This window comes from Pecten maximus, chromosome 18 (genome assembly GCF_902652985.1).
Source record: "Pecten maximus chromosome 18, xPecMax1.1, whole genome shotgun sequence".
NCBI lineage: Eukaryota > Metazoa > Mollusca > Bivalvia > Pectinida > Pectinidae > Pecten > Pecten maximus.
In genome coordinates this window covers 27,221,339-27,240,473 of record NC_047032.1, presented here as the reverse complement: position 1 = coordinate 27,240,473, position 19,135 = coordinate 27,221,339, and the positions used below count along the sequence as shown (strand labels likewise).

The 19,135-nt window shown below is 35.6% G+C and overlaps 1 protein-coding gene across 1 annotated transcript in view; it reads left to right on the top strand.

Moving 5' to 3' along the window:
- Positions 1-1,296: 1,296 nt before the first annotated feature.
- Positions 1,297-19,135, top strand: part of LOC117316132 — a gene marked incomplete at its 5' end in the record, with an annotated part of 38,806 nt that continues 20,967 nt past the window's right edge. Inside the window, 4 exon segments of the mRNA XM_033870631.1 lie at positions 1,297-1,640; positions 2,341-3,127; positions 3,484-3,505; positions 5,908-6,038. Of these exon segments, the coding sequence (XP_033726522.1) occupies positions 1,297-1,640; positions 2,341-3,127; positions 3,484-3,505; positions 5,908-6,038 (1,284 nt within the window).

The window sequence follows — 19,135 nt, the reverse complement described above, 5'->3', positions numbered from 1 at the left end:
ATTTGGGGGGTATTATGGGGAGGTAAAATAACATTGTCGGGTGGGTATATGAAGTAAAATAACATTGTCTGGTGGGTATATGGAGTATCAAAGCTTTGTCGGGTGGGTATATGGAGTATCATAGCTTTGTCGGGTGGGTATATGGAGTATCATAGCTTTGTCGGGTGGGTATATGGAGTAACATAACATTGTCGGGTGGATGTATGGAGTAAAATAACAGTGTCGGGTGGGTATATGTAGTATCATAGTATTGTCGGGTGGGTATATGGAGTATCATTGATTTGTCGGGTGGGTATATGGAGTATCATAGCTTTGTCGGATGGGTATATGGAGTAAAATAACATTGTCGGGTGGGTATATGGAGTAAAATAACTGTCGGGTGGGTATATGGAGTAAAATAACATTGTCGGGTGGGTATATGGAGTATCATAGCTTTGTCGGATGGGTATATGGAGTATCATAACATTGTCGGGTGGGTATATGGAGTATCATAGCTTTGTCGGGTGGGTATATGGAGTATCATAGCATTGTCGGGTGGGTATATGGAGTATCATAGCTTTGTCGGGTGGGTATATGGAGTATCATAGCTTTGTCGGGTGGGTATATGGAGTATCATAGTATTGTCGGGTGGGTATATGGAGTATCATAGTATTGTCGGGTGGGTATATGGAGTATCATAGTATTGTCGGGTGGACATATGGAGTATCATAGTATTGTCGGGTGGGTATATGGAGTGTCATAACTTTGTCGGGTGGGTATATGGAGTGTCATAGCTTTGTCGGGTGGGTATATGGAGTATCATAGCTTTGTCGGGTGGGTATATGGAGTGTCATAGCTTTGTCGGGTGGGAATATGGAGTGTCATAGCTTTGTCGGGTGGGAATATGGAGTGTCATAGCTTTGTCGGGTGGGTATATGGAGTGTCATAGCTTTGTCGGGTGGGTATATGGAGTATCATAGCTTTGTCGGGTGGGTATATGGAGTATCATAGCTTTGTCGGGTGGGTATACGGATTTATATGGCATTTGGTGTACGAGTTAGAGTGATGCGGGTACGGAATGAGCTGAAACCACCTTCTTGAGTTACTCGTTATTTCAATTTCTGATGCTGATCAAATTTTATGTTTGATTTTGTTTTAATAATGATATAGATGCAATATATATATTTTTTTCTATTCATTTTGAGCATTTCCGTAAATGCCTTTAAACATGTGTCGGGGGTTTTCATGTTTTATATCCTTGCTTTATATATATCAACTCATTAAAAGAAGTCCATGTTTTTTTTTGGTTTCATTCAGTCAAAAAATCAGGAAGCAATTCACGCAGAAATAAGGGAACATCTGAAGGAGCATACTGAATTAGGGAAATTCGCATCCGAGCACGTGCAAAGAATTTTTCTCGTGAATTCCCTCGAATTACAGCAAGAAGTAAGAGAAGAGATTTGGCAATCTACCGTGACGGCAGCTACTCGAGATCACCAATGGCGACAAGAAGTTCCCGCGAGATGGCTAGCTCTAGAACGAGAACTCCTTCGCTATAGGGCCAATGGTCACAAAATCATGACGTTTGGAAATGTTTGTTTAGTTGCAAAAGAAATGGCGGTCCCTATACAGGAGGAGGAACAAGTAAAGGAATGTCTAAGGTTTGGCTTCAATATCTGGCTTGTATTCAAACGGCATGATCACATATAAACAGTTAAATACTAGTACTGCCAATAGGGGATCGTACACGAGTGGCTATGGTATATAGATTTGATTAAACTCGTTAAATAATCTAAGCCAGAGGCTTTATTGTCAAGTCATAAATTATTCATGACGTTACAATTGCGTTATTACACGTGTATATTACAATGTTTATGACATGGTCACATAACATGGTAGAACAGGCAATTTATTTGATAAAAGATATTAAATGCAACATCTATAATCTAACGAAAAAATACCTTCAAATTGAATATGAGGTAGTTTTGCCCGTTACATCAAGCGTGCTTTTTTTTTTGTTAATTTTAGGTAAATTTGAACCATCGAAAATCAACATTTACAAAATACAAATAATTCTACAGTTTAAGAAAATCGACAGAAAAGAAAGAATCCAGATATTTTAACGAATTCGTAAATATGAACAAAATATAGATTTACATGCAAATCTATGATAAAGTACACGGAAAACAAACTTAAGCATTTAGAATTAACATACGCATAAACTACGTCGCAGTTTATATATAGTACACTCCGTTGTGTTTATGACTATTTATTCTTACATAAAATTTATATTATATTTGATTTTTAATGTTTTCCCGGAAATCCTCTACTTTCACATTATTGTATATTTTATACTTTCAGGCTCTTGCACCGGAAGAAAGCTTTACTGATATGCAATCAACTATTGTCTCTGAAATCAGACGATCCGATAGTCCTGAATACAAGATGGCTGATCAGTCGTCTAGTCGAGCTGTTGGCAGTCCAACAGCCATTTGTGTCGCCTGATTTTATGGAATGTTTCCTGGAAGGTGACTCTAAAACGGAAACACCAAGAAACAAGAAAATGTTCATGGCAACTATTGTTCAGTTATCCTTGGTCGCTGAACCTCTTCCAGAAAAGACGAAAAACAAACCTGGTCACTACATTCTGCCGTGTATGCTTCCTCCAGTAAATAATCAGCTCATCACATCGATTCTGAGTCAGAGGAAGAAATGTTCAACCTTGTGTTTCGTTTCCAACGATCACTTTATTCCATCTGCAATACGTGACAGGCTGTTGACGATTTGCATCAACAGGTTTGAAGTGCTATCCGATCTGAACTCTCGGGAGATGTTGCTGTATAGACATAATGGGTGTTTTATAATGAACCCCGGTGTATACCTATCACTGCAGTGCAGCAAATCTAGAATGAAACTGACTTTGTTTTCATGTACGGATTCTCAAATACATGCCGGGATCGGCAACGTCATTAGGGAAACCGTGGTAAACTTGTTTGGCGATCGCACGAAATATGATTGTCGTCTTCTATATGACGATGTTTCATGTGAGATCTTAGTCCCTGAGGACGGAGTTATCAGACAGAATACTGATCCATTTCACCAAAATCTGCCAGAGGACGTGGCCATATGGTTTGGACAATCCCAACAGGTATGTATACTGTGGACCTAAATATTCAAAGAATTACTGAAGGTGCTAAAGGAATTGAGGGAAAACAAGTTCTTAAGTTGATATTTTTGTATACTTCGTACAAATAAAAAAGTTTTGTGCTTCATGTTTCCCTACCTACTCAAATGTTTTACTCCAAAGAAGCACCGTTTAAGTAAGAATGAACCTTCTTTATTCATATTTTATCAAAAAATATTTATACATATTTTCCTACCTACTTGTATCCACTGATTTTTTTGTTGAGATATTAGCTTTAGTAAAAAATCTAGCGTTAAAATATTTGTCATACTTGGCTTGTATATTTCATATTAATAAACACTGTTTTTATATCTTTGTAGATGCCAGACATCCCTTCGATAGGTATGTTGATTTCATTTGATATCCATATGACGTTCTTGTCGCCACACGTTTAGCATTAACCGTCCTTAAATATAAAATGATGTTTACTTATTGTCTGGAGTATGTGTTTCGTAATCCGTTAAGCCAAGAATGGTACTTCTTCATCGAGATTAAGACATTTATTTCGACCTATTTCGCATTTCCCCGTGGCTTCCTAGATGAGTCTTAGAAAGTCGAAACAGCTGTATAACGATGTTTAACTATCAATGACTCTACCGTATCAAACTCTCAACTTGTATTGAAAGGTTCTGACATCTGTTATGCAATCCTATTATGTAAAACTCTGAATCATATAGAGTTTTTTTTTTCGAGCGCGAACGCTGTGCAATTAACCGTCGTTCCTACAATGTCTGCTTGTATCTGGTTGCGGTGATTTTTGCCATAAAATTTGAACACGTGTTTTCTTCAATAATAGGAGTAAAATTAAACACTGAAATTTATCATTAATCGGAATGTACTTAATTTGGGGAAAGTACTTTTCTGTACTTGCCAGAGTATATATAAGTATAAATTTTTATTTTTACCGAGCAATTATAAAAAAAAGATATGATCATTTGACCAATGCACATTACCATAGTAGTATTAAGGATCTGCTCTTCTGAGGCTTCAGTCACGCTGAAGTCTGGTTTGATCTTGCATAAAAAGGTTTTGTAATGTATAACAAAAAATGGCAATTTTATAGTAAGATTGTATCTGAAAAATGTGTCAAAATTCCAGACTTTTAATGTAATAAGATTTGTTTTAGAAGAACTTTTAAAAATGGTCCATTTGGTGGTCATTTTGAAAATTGTGGTTTCTTGCATTTTGTGCAAGGCTCAAATTTCCCATTTTTGGACTTCACTAAATACCATCATTGCGTTGGCAATTTTGAATGTTTCTAATTAATTTTTGCTGTAAAACGTTGAAATGTTCAATACAATGAAAATAAGAAAAAACAAAGTGGAATATTACACAGATTTTGCATTTTAGTTTTATATTTTAATGTTACTGGAGCAATAAAAAATATTTCCCCGAAAAACTGAAAAATAGCAAATATTAGTTAAGGACAAAGAATACTTTATACTTCAAAATTTAGGGGTAGGGGTTACATAAAATGCTATTCTGATTAAGAATAAATGGCTAGATCAGTTTAACTTCTAACCTTGAAAAGAATATGCTAGGTTTGTCAATTCCAAGAACATTCATACATATCTGATGATACACTTTTAAGATATTGGTTTGATTTGTTGTGTGTATGGTTAAAACATGAATTCACGTAAAATCACATTCTTATCTTTGATCAACAATAGCTCAAACACAAGCACACTGACATCAAATTTTCTTTCATTTTTATAACTCTGTAAAAATAACATTTAAAAGGTTAGTCATCAGAAAATGTTAACTTTTCACCAGAGTAGATCCTTAATACCAGAGGAGCTAACTATTTTGTCAAGTAAACAGTCGAACTGATTTCTATAAAGTTTATTTCCTACCCTCTTCAGATTGACAGTTCCTACTGCACTTCCAGATGACATAAAATACAATCCGTCAATTACTAACCTTAAAAACCTTATTTCCTGAATACCGATGTTATCATTGTTCCCTAACACAATTATTACTGCAAAAGTAGACACGGACAGATCCATCATGCACGACTTAGGATGAAATGCAGATCCTTAAATAGTCACGTGTACTCACGTAACTTAGTAGATAGTCCTCTGTGTTCTTGTAATCAGTCTGCTGAAACTACCGAGCATTTCCTTCTCCATTATCTCAACTACCAGCTGCGAAGAATCCGTGTTTTAGGAGTCTTCCTCCTAATTATAATGTTAATACCTTACTATGTATGGTAGTCTAGACATTCCAGTACAGTATAATGAAACTATTTGTGTCGAAGACTTTATCAGCCAATCTAGGCGCTTTTAAGAGCTAGTTATCCTTTATCTATGATATCAATTTAGAATGGTATCTGCAGTATTTTTTGTTTAAGGACTACTTTCCACAACAGTCCTGATAGCGCTATTGTCATACATTGTATGTTATCATGAAATTAGCGTTTGTGAAATGCCTCCAGCATTATCCCTTTCTAAACCCTTGCACACTTTCTCTTTCTTTACCCTGACCGTGTTATATATATGATATATATATAATTATCAGTACTGTAATAGAGCCATTCTATGAACAAAAGGAGACGGATTTACACAAGTACTAAGAACTTGTTTCTGAATCCTGTCATGTTTTGTATAATGTATGTACTGTTGAAATTTAAAATACAATTTAAACTAAAGGCAGTTTCACATACATGTCATTTTTACAAACATTTAAGAAATGACATCATTTCTCATAAAAACAAACTTAGACATATTTTTTCTCGTTTTCCGAAGGTAACAGTTTGGACCCTCTGCAAGATCTTGAACTTAATCCAAAACGGCTGAGTCATGTAGCAAAACATATTTGGAATAGCTATGCCGTGGTGTTTGCCGCCCTTGGAGTAGAGACCTCCGTTGTCGAACAGGTAACACTAACCGTACATGTATGTGTCTCAGGGATTTGTCGTATTTAGTAAATAATCTGAAATGTTTTATAAAAGGATTCGGAATAAATTCTTAACCCATGGTTTATGATAAAACTTTTGAAAAGCTTTACAAAAATAAAATAATTCGGTAAGCACACTATGAATCTTAAAATTCAGTGGAGTATGGAAGAATTACCGAAGAATTGATAGCAAATAATTCAGACTTAACTAAAGTATCTCTTTATTACATTAAAGTGTTTTTTTCTGAAGATAATGTTACATTACTAGAGGGTGACACCTGAAGGATGTCACAGATGGAATGAAGTGTAGTAAGGGGCGATAACTCTGTGTGAGCACATTTTGTCAAAATCGCTCAATAACTTATTTTCGACCAATAAAAAGATTGTGTTGTTCGTAAAGGCAACAAAACCCATAAAGTTGAATATGCAGTCCCCTAATACCCCCATATATCAAATCTAATTCAAATTGAACATTATCTACATTTCGACTAATCAGAGGCCGGGAATTGGCGGCAATTTTGTTTAAATGTGAAAGTGAGGCTACGAGAGCGACCGGCGTTCAATGATGAACTTACATACCAAATTTCATCAAAATCGAACGATATCGAAATCGGACCAATCAGAAGCCAGGCATTTGCGGCCATTTTGTTTAAATGTGAAAGTGAGGTAACATGAGGGACCGGTGTCCCATGATGTACCTACAATGTACATACCAAATTTCATCAAAATCGGACGATATCTGTATTCGGACCAATCAAAGGCCAAGAATTGGCCGCCATTTTGTTTAAATGTGAAATTGTGGCAAAAAGAAGGACCTGTGTCCCATGATGTTCCTACATATCAAATTTCATCAAAATCGAACAATATCAAAATTTAAACCAATCAGAGGCCAAGAATTGGTGGCCATTTTGTTTAAATGTGAAAGTGAGGCTTTGAGAGGGGACCGGTGTCCAATGATGGACTTACATACCAAAATTCAACAAAATCAAACGATACATTATGTATCTAAATCCGGACCAGTCAGAGGCCAAGAATTGGCGGCCATTTTGTTTAAATGTGAAATTGAGACTGCAAGTATGTATGCAATATACCGCTCGGCTAGAGAGATCTTCTCTATAGCTCGATTGGTTGAGCGTAAGACTTGAAAGCCAGAGGTGCTGGGTTCGATCCCTAGCGGAGACAGTGATTTAAACCTTATTCATCATGCGCTCTGTTATACACTCACAGTATTCTAATCAATAAAATAGTTACATGCCATCTAAGATTTTAAAATGTCATATATAATGTCAAATTCCTGTGTCCAAAATTTACGGGTTCACAAAGCGGCCAAAATCAACCAGTATTCAGCCTATATGGATTATAAAATACCCAATCAGTCATTTTGAGTTTGTTATAAAAACATTGAATAATTATTCAGTAATCATTTCATTATAACTGATAATTAATTTGATATATGAGACCAGATAAGCAAGTTATCTCCCTTAAATATCTTTGCCAGATCACAAATAAGGTAATTAGCAAGTTTTAAATGAACTTGAACTAAAATTTATGTAAATGAAGCTTAATCAAGCGTAAAAAATCATGTTTTCTTTTAAATAAATTTTTTTCAACCTCTTATGAGGCAGCAGTGTACACCAGTTTGGCAGGTTTCTGCAAAAATAAGTGGTATCTCTTAGTTTAGGCCGGGTAGTAGTTGGTGACTACCTCACTGAAAAATATGCAGGAGGCTTGTTGCATGTCATCCAGGACACAACCAAAACAGCACTGAAAATAAATGACATGTCTTACTCTTAACTATGTTTGTGTTGTTATGTTTGATGGGATTATCAACCCGTGAACAGCCAGAGTCATTTTGAGGTAGGGTCTCCTTGTAGTAGCTGGTGACTACCTCACTTAACAACATACAGTATAGGAGGCCCTTCACATGCCATCAAGCGCATATTGTTTTCACATGTAAATAAAAAGTTGAAATATGTTGGTATGGTACAGTATTTGAGGTAAAAATATTTGAAAATTTACTCATGTTTACCTGTTTGTAGATGACATCTTGAATCAGAATATTTTGTAAAATAGTGATAATTTAAAATAGTGATAATTAAATATTGGTAATTCTTTAAGTTTGTCGAGTAATATTCTATAATATCTTTTGCAATAAGTTGAAATTGATTTCAAAAGATTAAAAAAAATTACACTTCATGTTTCCACATCCAAAGTAATTGAGTTCAACTTAATGCAACATAATAATTCACAAAATTTTACCATGAATTTGTCAGAACAGCTTTCTCGCACATTGTTTTCTTCGGTGCATGCGAGCGAAAGGTTTAAATATGTAGGTATGGTATTTGAGGCAAAGATATTTGAAAATCCAATAATTTTGCTGTGTGCAGATGACATTTCAAAGACTATTTTGTAAAATTGTAATGGTTGAATTCTGGTTACTTTGATTTTGTCAAATAATTTTCTATAATACCATTTATAATAAGTTGAAATGAATTTTAAATCAAAATATTACAAAAAAAAATAACATAACATGTTTTCACACCATAATGAACTTAATTTAACTTAATTCGACATAATAATTGACAATATTTTAGCATAAATTTGTCAGAACAGCTTTCTCGCACATTGTTTTCTTCGGTGTATGCGAGCGAAAGGTTTAAATATATTGGTATGGTATTTGAGGCAAAGATATTTGAAAATCCACTAATTTTCGTGTGTGCAGGTGACATTTCGAAGAATATTTTGTAAAACTGTGATAGCTGAATTCTGGTAACTCTGATATTGTCAAATAATTTTCTATAATGCCTTTTCTAATAAGTTGAAATGAACTTTCAGTCAAGATATTAAAAAAAGCTACTGTACATAACATGTTTTCACACCCAAAATTAACTTAATTTAACTTAATCAAGTTTTATGCAACATAATAATTGACAATATCTTAGCAGAAAATTGTAAGAACAGCTTTTTTGCATTTTACTTCTCTTCGGTGTATGCAAGCGAAAGATTTAAATATGTTGTATGGTATTTGAAACAATGAATTTGAAAATTTACTATATATATTAATTTTGTTTATTTACATTTACATGTATGCAAAAGATGATATGATTTAACCTGTCCGAAGGCATAGTCTCAATCAAGGGCATTTTACAGACTTTAATTTTGAGTTACAAGCATTTGAATATAATAGATCAGAATACTATTTCATTAAACATTTCAAAAATGAACTAATTGAAAAAAAGTTGCTGATAATATGAGGTGAACCAAATAATTCATATAGTTTGAACTGGCCTTTCAAATTGTAAAATGCCACACAGGCTGACATTATTCAATATTTTATTCAGAAATCTATTTCAAATCTTGAAATTTTCATTTTTAAACTATTGATATGATGTAGGCCTACTGCAGTGTACTGTAGTGTAGTGAGGAAGTTTCCAGCCCGCAGTGTAGGTGGTTCAATTTAAATAGTTCTACAAAATTAAATGAAATCCAAGTCACATTTAAGTCGCCGTTCTACAAATGCTTGTATTTTTTGATAATGTTCATCGGTAATGCTAGTCTTTCTTGTGAGAGTACGTAGCAATGCAAGACGTGCCCGAGTAAGGCATCCCTTCTCCTCGGGGACTCTAGTAAGTCTACGTCAGTAAATCATCGGTAAAAATCGAGATTTATGTTATTTCTCTTTTCACAAATTAATTCATATATCAGAAAAGTTGCAAAGAAGTAGCCTTGGGTGTGGTCATTCACGAGATAGTATCCCAGAGAACACGGTTCTGTGTACATTTGTCACTTCAATCTGGAGATTCCCGTTGTTATTTTTAGACGTAAACAATCACATAACGAATCTAGCCACAAACAAATACGGTACACAGACTACCCAAATTAAACAATTAGTTAACTTCGAAGACAAAGTATCACTACAGTAAATATCAAATAAACAGGAACTATTCTTCGTGCATATTTAGCGTCGTCTGTTTACATCAACGTAACAAACAAGTTTACTTACCGTCAGCGTTAGGCCTACGAGGCTTCGGGAATTTGCTTGACATTCTGAACGCCGGGTTGATTTTTCGCATGCATGTTTGTGAAAAGCGACATACAATGATCGTGACAAAGCATCTATATTCTGGAGCATTGCCTTTGATATTGAAAAATAGCAATATAAACTGGCAGTGACAGTAAAATACAACTGAACCCAGCTCACCGAGCACTTCAATCAACCGGCGCTTTCACAACACACTTTCGTGACGAGTTCAGGTTGGGCGTGTTACGTCATCAAAACATGCGATCGTCTGCTGTAGCAAAATACCCCTGTCGAGTGGAAAAATACTGAGAAGGTCGAAAAAATAGGGCATTTTCAAAACAATATTGTGACCGTACTGATAAAGATATCGAAAAACTAAACAGACGATTTTCTCCAGGAAACATTTATCTACTTATATGTGCATTGTATATGTTTCTGGATTTTTTTTCGAATTTTGAGGGCGGTTTTAAACAGAACCTCTTAGTCAAAATGACGATTTTGGCGTGTTTGGCCCCAAATATCTCCATAACTAGATTTTTCCCAGATATACGGGAATATGTCCAGGACTAGATCACAGCCGAGTTTTACAACTGTGGAAAGTGTCCATTAAGAAGTTACGGTCAGTTTTCTTTGCGCCCAAATCCCAGTATATCTGCGGTAAATAGGCAGAAGTAGCCGTGTATACATTACGTTCCGTAAGGAACGATAACTCTGTTATCTCCTCCTTACTGCACTTCATTCCATACTAGAGGGTGACACCTGAAGGATGTCACAGATGGAATGAAGTGTAGTAAGGGGCGATAACTCTGTGTGAGCACGTTTTTTGTCAAAATCGCTCAATATCTAATTTTCGACCAATAAAAAGAATGTGTTGTTCGTAAAGGCAACAAAACTAATGAAATTGAATTTGCAGTCCCCTAATACCCTCATATATCAAATCGAATTGAAACTGAACATTATCTACATTTCGACTAATCAGAGGCCGGGAATTGGCGGCCATTTTGTTTAAATGTGAAAGTGAGGCTACGAGAGCGACCGGTGTTCAATGATGTACCTATATACCAAATTTCATCAAAATCAGACGATATCGGAATCTGGACCAATCAGAGGCCAGGAATTGGCGGCCATTTTGTTTAAATGTGAAAGTGAGGCAACGAGAGGTACCGTGTCCAATTATGTACCTACATATTAAATTTCATCAAAATCGGACGATATCTAAATCCGGACCAATCAGAGGCCAAGAATTTGCGGCCATTTTGTTTAAATGTGAAATTGAGGCTACAAGAGGGACTTGTGTCCAAGGATGTTCCTACATATCAAATTTCATCAAAATCGAACTATATCTAAATTTGGACCAATCGGAGGCCAAGGATTGGCGGCCATTTTGTTTAAATGTGAAAGTGAGGCTACGAGAGGGACCGATGTCCAATGATGTACCTACATACCAAACGTCCTCAAAATCGAACAATAACTCAATTTCCACCAGTAATTAGAAGCCTTTGAGTGTCAAATTTCGTTAAGTGGGGGACTTAATTATGTATTGGTTATAAATTATCTTGTAATAATTCTCACACTAAAACAGGTTCTGGAATATGGCATGTTGATTCAATTAGCATCTATCCAATCCTATAGCATCTATCCAATCCTAAGTTCTGGGCACCTCGTGTGTTGTTCAATGAGGTAGTCACCAACTACTCCATCCAAGCAGACCCAGCCTCAAAATGATCCTGACTCTTCATATGGCAATAAACCCAGCTAACAAACAGAACAATAAATTATGCACTTGTAACCCTGTAAAAACTAGTCGCAATATACCGCTGGACTAGAGAGATCTTCAATTTAGCTCGATCGGTTGAGCGTAAGACTAGTAAGCCAGAGGTCCCGGGTTCAATCCCTAGCTGAGGCAGTGATATAAATTTAATTAATCATGCGCTCTGTTACATTGGCCCATGTAGGGACCTGGGGAAAATAATCAGGATTGCTCCACAAGCATCACTGTTACTCCTGTAAACTCGAGGACGACTTCTTTCCTGGAGGGGAAGTATGTAACCCTGGTAAATACTAGCCGCAATATACCGCTCGGCTAGAGAGATCTTCTCTATAGCTCGATTGGTTGAGCGTAAGACTTGTAAGCCAGAGGTCCTGGGTTCGATCCCTAGCGGAGACAGTGATTTAAATCTAATTAGTCATGCGCTCTGTTACACACTCACAGTATTCTAATCAATAAATAGTGACATGCCATCTAAGATTTTAAAATGTCATATATTTGATGTAAAAATCCTGTGTCCAAAATTTACGGGTTCACAAAGCGGGCAAAATCAACCAGTATTCAGCCTATATATGGATTATGAAATATCCAATCTGTCATTTTGAGTTTGTTATAAAACATTGAATAATTATTCAGTAATCATTTCATTATTACTGATAATCAATTTTATATATTAGACCAGATAAGCAAGTTATCTCCCTTAAATATCTTTGCCAGATCACAAATAAGGTAATTAGCAAGTTTTAAATGAATTTGAGCTAAAATTTATGTAAATGAAGCTTAATCAAGTGTAAACAATCATGTTTTCTTTTAAATCAATTTTTTTCAACCTCTTATGAGGCAACAGTGTACACCAGTTAGGCAGGTTTCTGAAAAATAAGTGGTATATCTTAGTTAAGGCCGGGTAGTAGTTGGTGACTACCTCAATGAACAACATGCAGGAGGCCTTTTGCATGTCATCCAGGACACAACCAAAACAGCACTGAAAATAAATGACATGTCTTACTCTTAACTATGTTTGTGTTGTTATGTTTGCTGGGATTATCAACCCGTGAACAGCCATTCATTTTGAGGTAGGGTCTCCTTGTAGTAGCTTGTGACTACCTCACTTAAGAACATACAGTATAGGAGGCCTTTCACATGCTATCAAGAGCATATTGTTTTCACATGTAAATAAAAAGTTGAAATATGTTGGTATGGTACAGTATTGCAGGTAAAAATATTTGAAAATTTACTCTTGTTTACCTGTTTGTTGATGACATTTTGAATCAGAATATTTTGTAAAAGAGTCATAATTTAATATTGGTAATTCTTAAAGTTTGTCGAGTAATATTCTATAATATCTTTTGCAATAAGTTGAAATTGATTTCAAAAGCCAAAACAATACACTACATGTTTCCACACCTAAAGTAACTGAGTTTAACTTAATGCAACATAATAATTCACAATATTTTAGCATAAATTTGTCAGAACAGCTTTCTCGCACATTGTTTTCTTCGGTGTATGAGAGCGAAAGGTTTAAATATGTAGGTATGGTATATGAGGCAAAGATATTTGAAAATCCAATAATTTTCCTGTGTGCAGATGACATTTCGAAGACTATTTTGTAAAATTGTAATGGTTGAATTCTGGTTACTCTGATTTTGTCAAATAATTTTCTATAATACCATTTATAATAAGTTGAAATGAATTTTAAATCAAAATATTACAAAAAAAATAACATAACATGTTTTCACACCAAAATTAACTTAATTTAACTTAATTCGACATGATAATTGACAATATTTTAGCATAAATTTGTCAGAACAGCTTTCTCGCACATTGTTTTCTTCGGTGTATGCGAGCGAAAGGTTTAAATATGTTGGTATGGTATTTGAGGCAAAGATATTTGAAAATTCACAAATTTTCGTGTGTGCAGGTGACATTTCGAAGAATATTTTGCAAAATTGTGAGAGCTGAATTCTGGTAACACTGATATTGTCAAATAATTTTCTATAATGCCTTTTCTAATAAGTTGAAATGAACTTTCAGTCAAGATATTAAAAAAAGCTACTGTACATAACATGTTTTCCCACCCAAAATTAACTTAATTTAACTTAATCAGATAATGCAATCATAATAATTGACAATATCTTAGCATAAATTTGTCAGAACAGCTTTTTTGTATTTTACTTCTCTTCGGTGTATGCAAGCGAACGATTTAAATATGTTGTATGGTATTTGAAACAATGAATTTGAAAATTTACTATATATATTAATTTTGTTTATTTACATTTACATGTATGCAAAAGATGATATGATTTAACCTGTCCAAAGGCATAGTCTCAATCAAGGGCATGTTACAGACTTTAATTTTGAGTTACAAGCATTTGAATATAATAGATCAGAATACTATTTCATTAAACATTTCAAAAATGAACTAATTGAAAAAAAAGTTGCTGATAATATGAGGTGAACCAAATAATTCAAATAGTTTGAACTGGCCTTTCAAATTGTAAAATGCTACACAGGCTGACATTATTCAATATTTTATTCAGAAATCTATTCCAAATCTTGAAATTTTCATTTTTAATCTATTGATATGATGTAGGCCTACTGCAGTATTGTACTGTACTGTAGTGTAGTGAGGAAGTTTCCAGCCCGCAGTGTAGGTGGTTCAATTTAAATAGTTCTACAAAATTAAATGAAATCCAAGTCACATTTAAGTCGCCGTTCTACAAATGCTTGTATTTTTTTATAATGTTCATGGGTAATGCTAGTCTTTCTTGTGAGAGTACGTAGCAATGCAAGACGTGCCCGAGTAAGGCATCCCTTCTCCTCGGGGACTCTAGTAAGTCTACGTCAGTAAATCATCGGTAAAAATCGAGATTTATGTTATTTCTCTTTTCACAAATTAATTCATATATCAGAAAAGTTGCAATGAAATAGCCTTGGGTGTGGTCATTCACGAGATAGTATCCCAGAGAACACGGTTCTGTGTACATTTGTCACTTCAATCTGGAGATTCCCGTTGTTATTTTTAGACGTAAACAATCACATAACGAATCTAGCTACAAACAAATACGGTACACAGACTACCCAAATTAAACAATTAGTTAACTTCGAAGACAAAGTATCACTACATTAAATATCAAATAAACGGGGACTGTTCTCCGTGCATATTTACCGTCGTCTGTTTCATCAAACGTCAACAAACACTTTTACTTACCGTCAGCGTTAGACCTCCGAGGCTTCGGGAATTTGCTTGACATTCTGAACGCTGGGTTGATTTTTCGCATGCATGTTTGTGATCGTGACAAAGTATCTATATCCTGGAGCATTGCCTCTGATGTTGAAAAATAGCAATATATACTGGCAATAACAGTAAAATTCATCTGAACCCAGCTTACCGAGCAGTTCAATCAGGCAGGCGGCTTGCACAACACACTTGGTGACGTCACTGACGTCACATCCGGAATAGACTCGCCTCTGGAATGTGTTCTAGAATGTTCTAGAACATTCCATGACACGTCTGATAAATACGACCCTTTTTCAAAACCCTATTGTGGCCGTTTTATGACAGTTATCGAAAAACCAAAGATACTGTTTTCTTCAGAATTACTTCTACTTGCTACATTTGGAGGGTCATTTCGTCAGATTTAAGATTAAACTCTCCAGGTCGAGTTATACAGTAACCAACAGTCAAAGTGTCGATTTTGGCCTGTTTGGCCCCAAATATCTCGACAACTAGATTTTTCCCAGATATACCGAATATGTCAGGACGTAGATCACACCGAGTTTTACAAATGTGGAAAGTTTCATTAAAAAATTAAGTAGCGTTTTCTTTGCACCCAAAGCGCAGTAATACGCTGCTAAGTAGCCAAAAGTAGCCGTGTCTACATTCCGTTCCGTAAGGAACGATAACTCTGTTATCGCCTCCTTACTGCACTTCATTCCATACTAGAGGGTGACACCTGAAGGATGTCACAGATGGAATGAAGTGTAGTAAGGGGCGATAACTCTGTGTGAGCACGTTTTGTCAAAATCGCTCAATATCTTATTTTCGACCAATAAAAAGAATGTGTTGTTCGTAAAGGCAACAAAACCCATAAAGTTGAATATGCAGTCCCCTAATACCCCCATATATCAAATCTAATTGAAATTGAACATTATCTACATTTCGACTAATCAGAGGCCGGGAATTGGCGGCCATTTGGTTTAAATGTGAAAGTGAGGCTACGAGAGCGACCGGTGTTCAATGATGTACCTATATACCAAATTTCATCAAAATCAGACGATATCGGAATCTGGACCAATCAAAGGCCAGGAATTGGCGGCCATTTTGTTTAAATGTGAAAGTGAGGTAACATGAGGGACCGGTGTCCCATGATGTACCTACATACCAAATTTCATCAAAATCGGACGATATCTGAATTCGGACCAATCAAAGGCCAAGAATTGGCCGCCATTTTGTTTAAATGTGAAATTGTGGCAAAAAGAAGGACCGGTGTCCCATGGTGTTCCTACATATCAAATTTCATCAAAATCGAACAATATCAAAATTTAAACCAATCAGAGGCCAGGAATTGGCGGCCATTTTGTTTAAATGTGAAAGTGAGGCTTTGAGAGGGGACCGGTGTCCAATGATGAACTTACATACCAAATTTCATCACAATCAAACGATACATTATGTATCTAAATCCGGACCAGTCAGAGGCCAAGAATTGGCGGCCATTTTGTTTAAATGTGAAATTGAGACTGCAAGTATGTATGCAATATACCGCTCGGCTAGAGAGATCTTCTCTATAGCTCAATTGGTTGAGCGTAAGACTTGTAAGCCAGAGGTCCTGGGTTCAATCCCTAGCGGAGACAGTGATTTAAACCTTATTCATCATGCGCTTAGTTATACACTCACAGTATTCTAATCAATAAAATAGTTACATGCCATCCAAGATTTTAAAATGTCATATATATGTCAAATTCCTGTGTCCAAAATTTACGGGTTCACAAAGCGGCCAAAATCAACCAGTATTCAGCCTACCGTATATGGATTATAAAATACCCAATCAGTCATTTTGAGTTTGTTATAAAACATTGAAAAATTATTCAGTAATCATTTCATTATAACTGATAATTAATTCGATATATGAGACCAGATAAGCAAGTTATCTCCCTTAAATATCTTTGCCAGATCACAAATAAGGTAATTAGCAAGTTTTAAATGAATTTGACCTAAAATTTATGTAAATGAAGCTTAATCAAGCGTAAAAAATCATGTTTTCTTTAAAATAAATTTTTTTCAACCTCTTATGAGGCAGCAGTGTACACCAGTTTGGCAGGTTTCTGCAAAAATAAGTGGTATCTCTTAGTTAAGGCCAGGTAGTAGTTGTTTATTTCATTGCTTCGCTTATTTTACATTTCTCGGATATAAAATAAGTAAGAAACGAATAAAATTTGTATTTAAATTCATTAATGAAACCATAAAATTGAATAGATTTGACTGACAATTAAATCAAATAGCCTTTAACATAGAAAACACTATAAAACCTTTCGTGCTTTGATTCCCACCAGGAGTCGAACCTGGGTCTCCTGCAACACAGTAGCAAGTGTGAAACCCCTTCACTATAGGAATGTGTATAGCACTACTTCATTTTAGACTGATTTTGTTGAATTGAATTTCTTAATACATTTCGAAATATGTCCCCTCTGCTTTTACAAGGGCTTGGGACCTTCTAGCATTCTATAACTTTCCCATCACCAAAACAAACAAAAAGAGTGTTGCTTCACTAGTTCTTCTTCCCGACACCTGGGCTGTCTGGGTGTAAAACCAGTTCCAGTAAAACTGTCTGTGTGTCGCGCTGTCTCTCGCCTGTCCACATTTTCTGCACAGTATCAGCCTCTGTCTAAAATACCGTCAAACCACCCTGCCCGTTTCCATTTCTGAGGGAGCCGTTTGAAAAATGGCATTCAGATCGAGGAACTCGGCGATGTTTTCACAGATTATTGTGTTTTGGATGCAACAAATTGTATCGAGTGACACAATAGGTTAAAGATGAATGTTTCCTGATGACGGTAGCTATATATAGTATATAGTATGCACAGTGTCAGTTTGAATAAATGCGTTTTTTTAGTCGATTGAAGTGAGATGGGGTGCCGTTTCGCTTGTGGCGGAGTTACCAACCTTGAGCAGATTACACATACCACTGTCAAAAAAAAAAAAATGAAAATCACATTTTCTATGCAAGCGCCTGTGCATAATGCAGGAAGAGATGTTATTTCATAGTAAAATACTATTTCTGTACAAAAAAAAATTGTAATGATGTATTTTACAGCTAGATAAATGGGTCGCTATTCGAACTGACAAACACGGCGGACCTGAATCGGATTGAGTGGACCTGAACTGGATTTTAGCTGTATTATAGTTACGTTATTATTTACAGCTAAAATCCTGTTCAGGTCCGCTCGATTTTACGGGATAAGGGGGTGATTTAGTGGATCCTGGACTCAAGCGTGCCTATTAACGTTTTTGCTAATTATTCGAGATATAGATCGACCGTTACACTTTAATTTTGATAATAATTTACACATGCAACAATTAAACCATATTCAAAATATTAATGACAGTAAACAAAGGAGAACATTGAAAAATACATTTTAACACAACATAATTAATGAATCGTCTATAGATGTTTATAAATTATAATGTAATATGTACTAGCTTGTGTTATCATTGACCTCACCGACATCACTCAGCTGACAAAACTCTCAACAAAAACCACCCCCATTTTAAGACCATGCACCTGATGCCTGTCCCATAGGTGGTCTCATAAGAGGGGGACAACTGTAATACTATAATACTATTGCCTATTATAAAATAATGATAAATTACAGTAGACTAGGCAAGCTGCCTCTCCCCATGCTGCATCTTTACTGGTTCCTGTGCCTGTGGTTTAATTTAATTAAACATGTAGTATCTACTTATAGACAAGCATCTCTCTCTAGAAACATTGGTACGTACATGTCCCTGTGTAACAAAAACTTGTAGCATAAAACACAATTACATACACTGACAATTATCATATAATTTCCAGACAAACCGGGCATGCCACCTCAGGAACTTTACTACCGGTCCCTGTGCACTGCATTGTTTTATTACTTTTAAACTGTGCCCCATGTATGTATAATAACTACACACGTGTATACATCCTGTGGTGCAGGTTTCGCAGCAAGTCGATTACAATCTGCGGTTTTCTGTCAAAGATTTTTAAAAAATGTTGACAATGACCTGTGTTGGAGATCTTGTGCATGT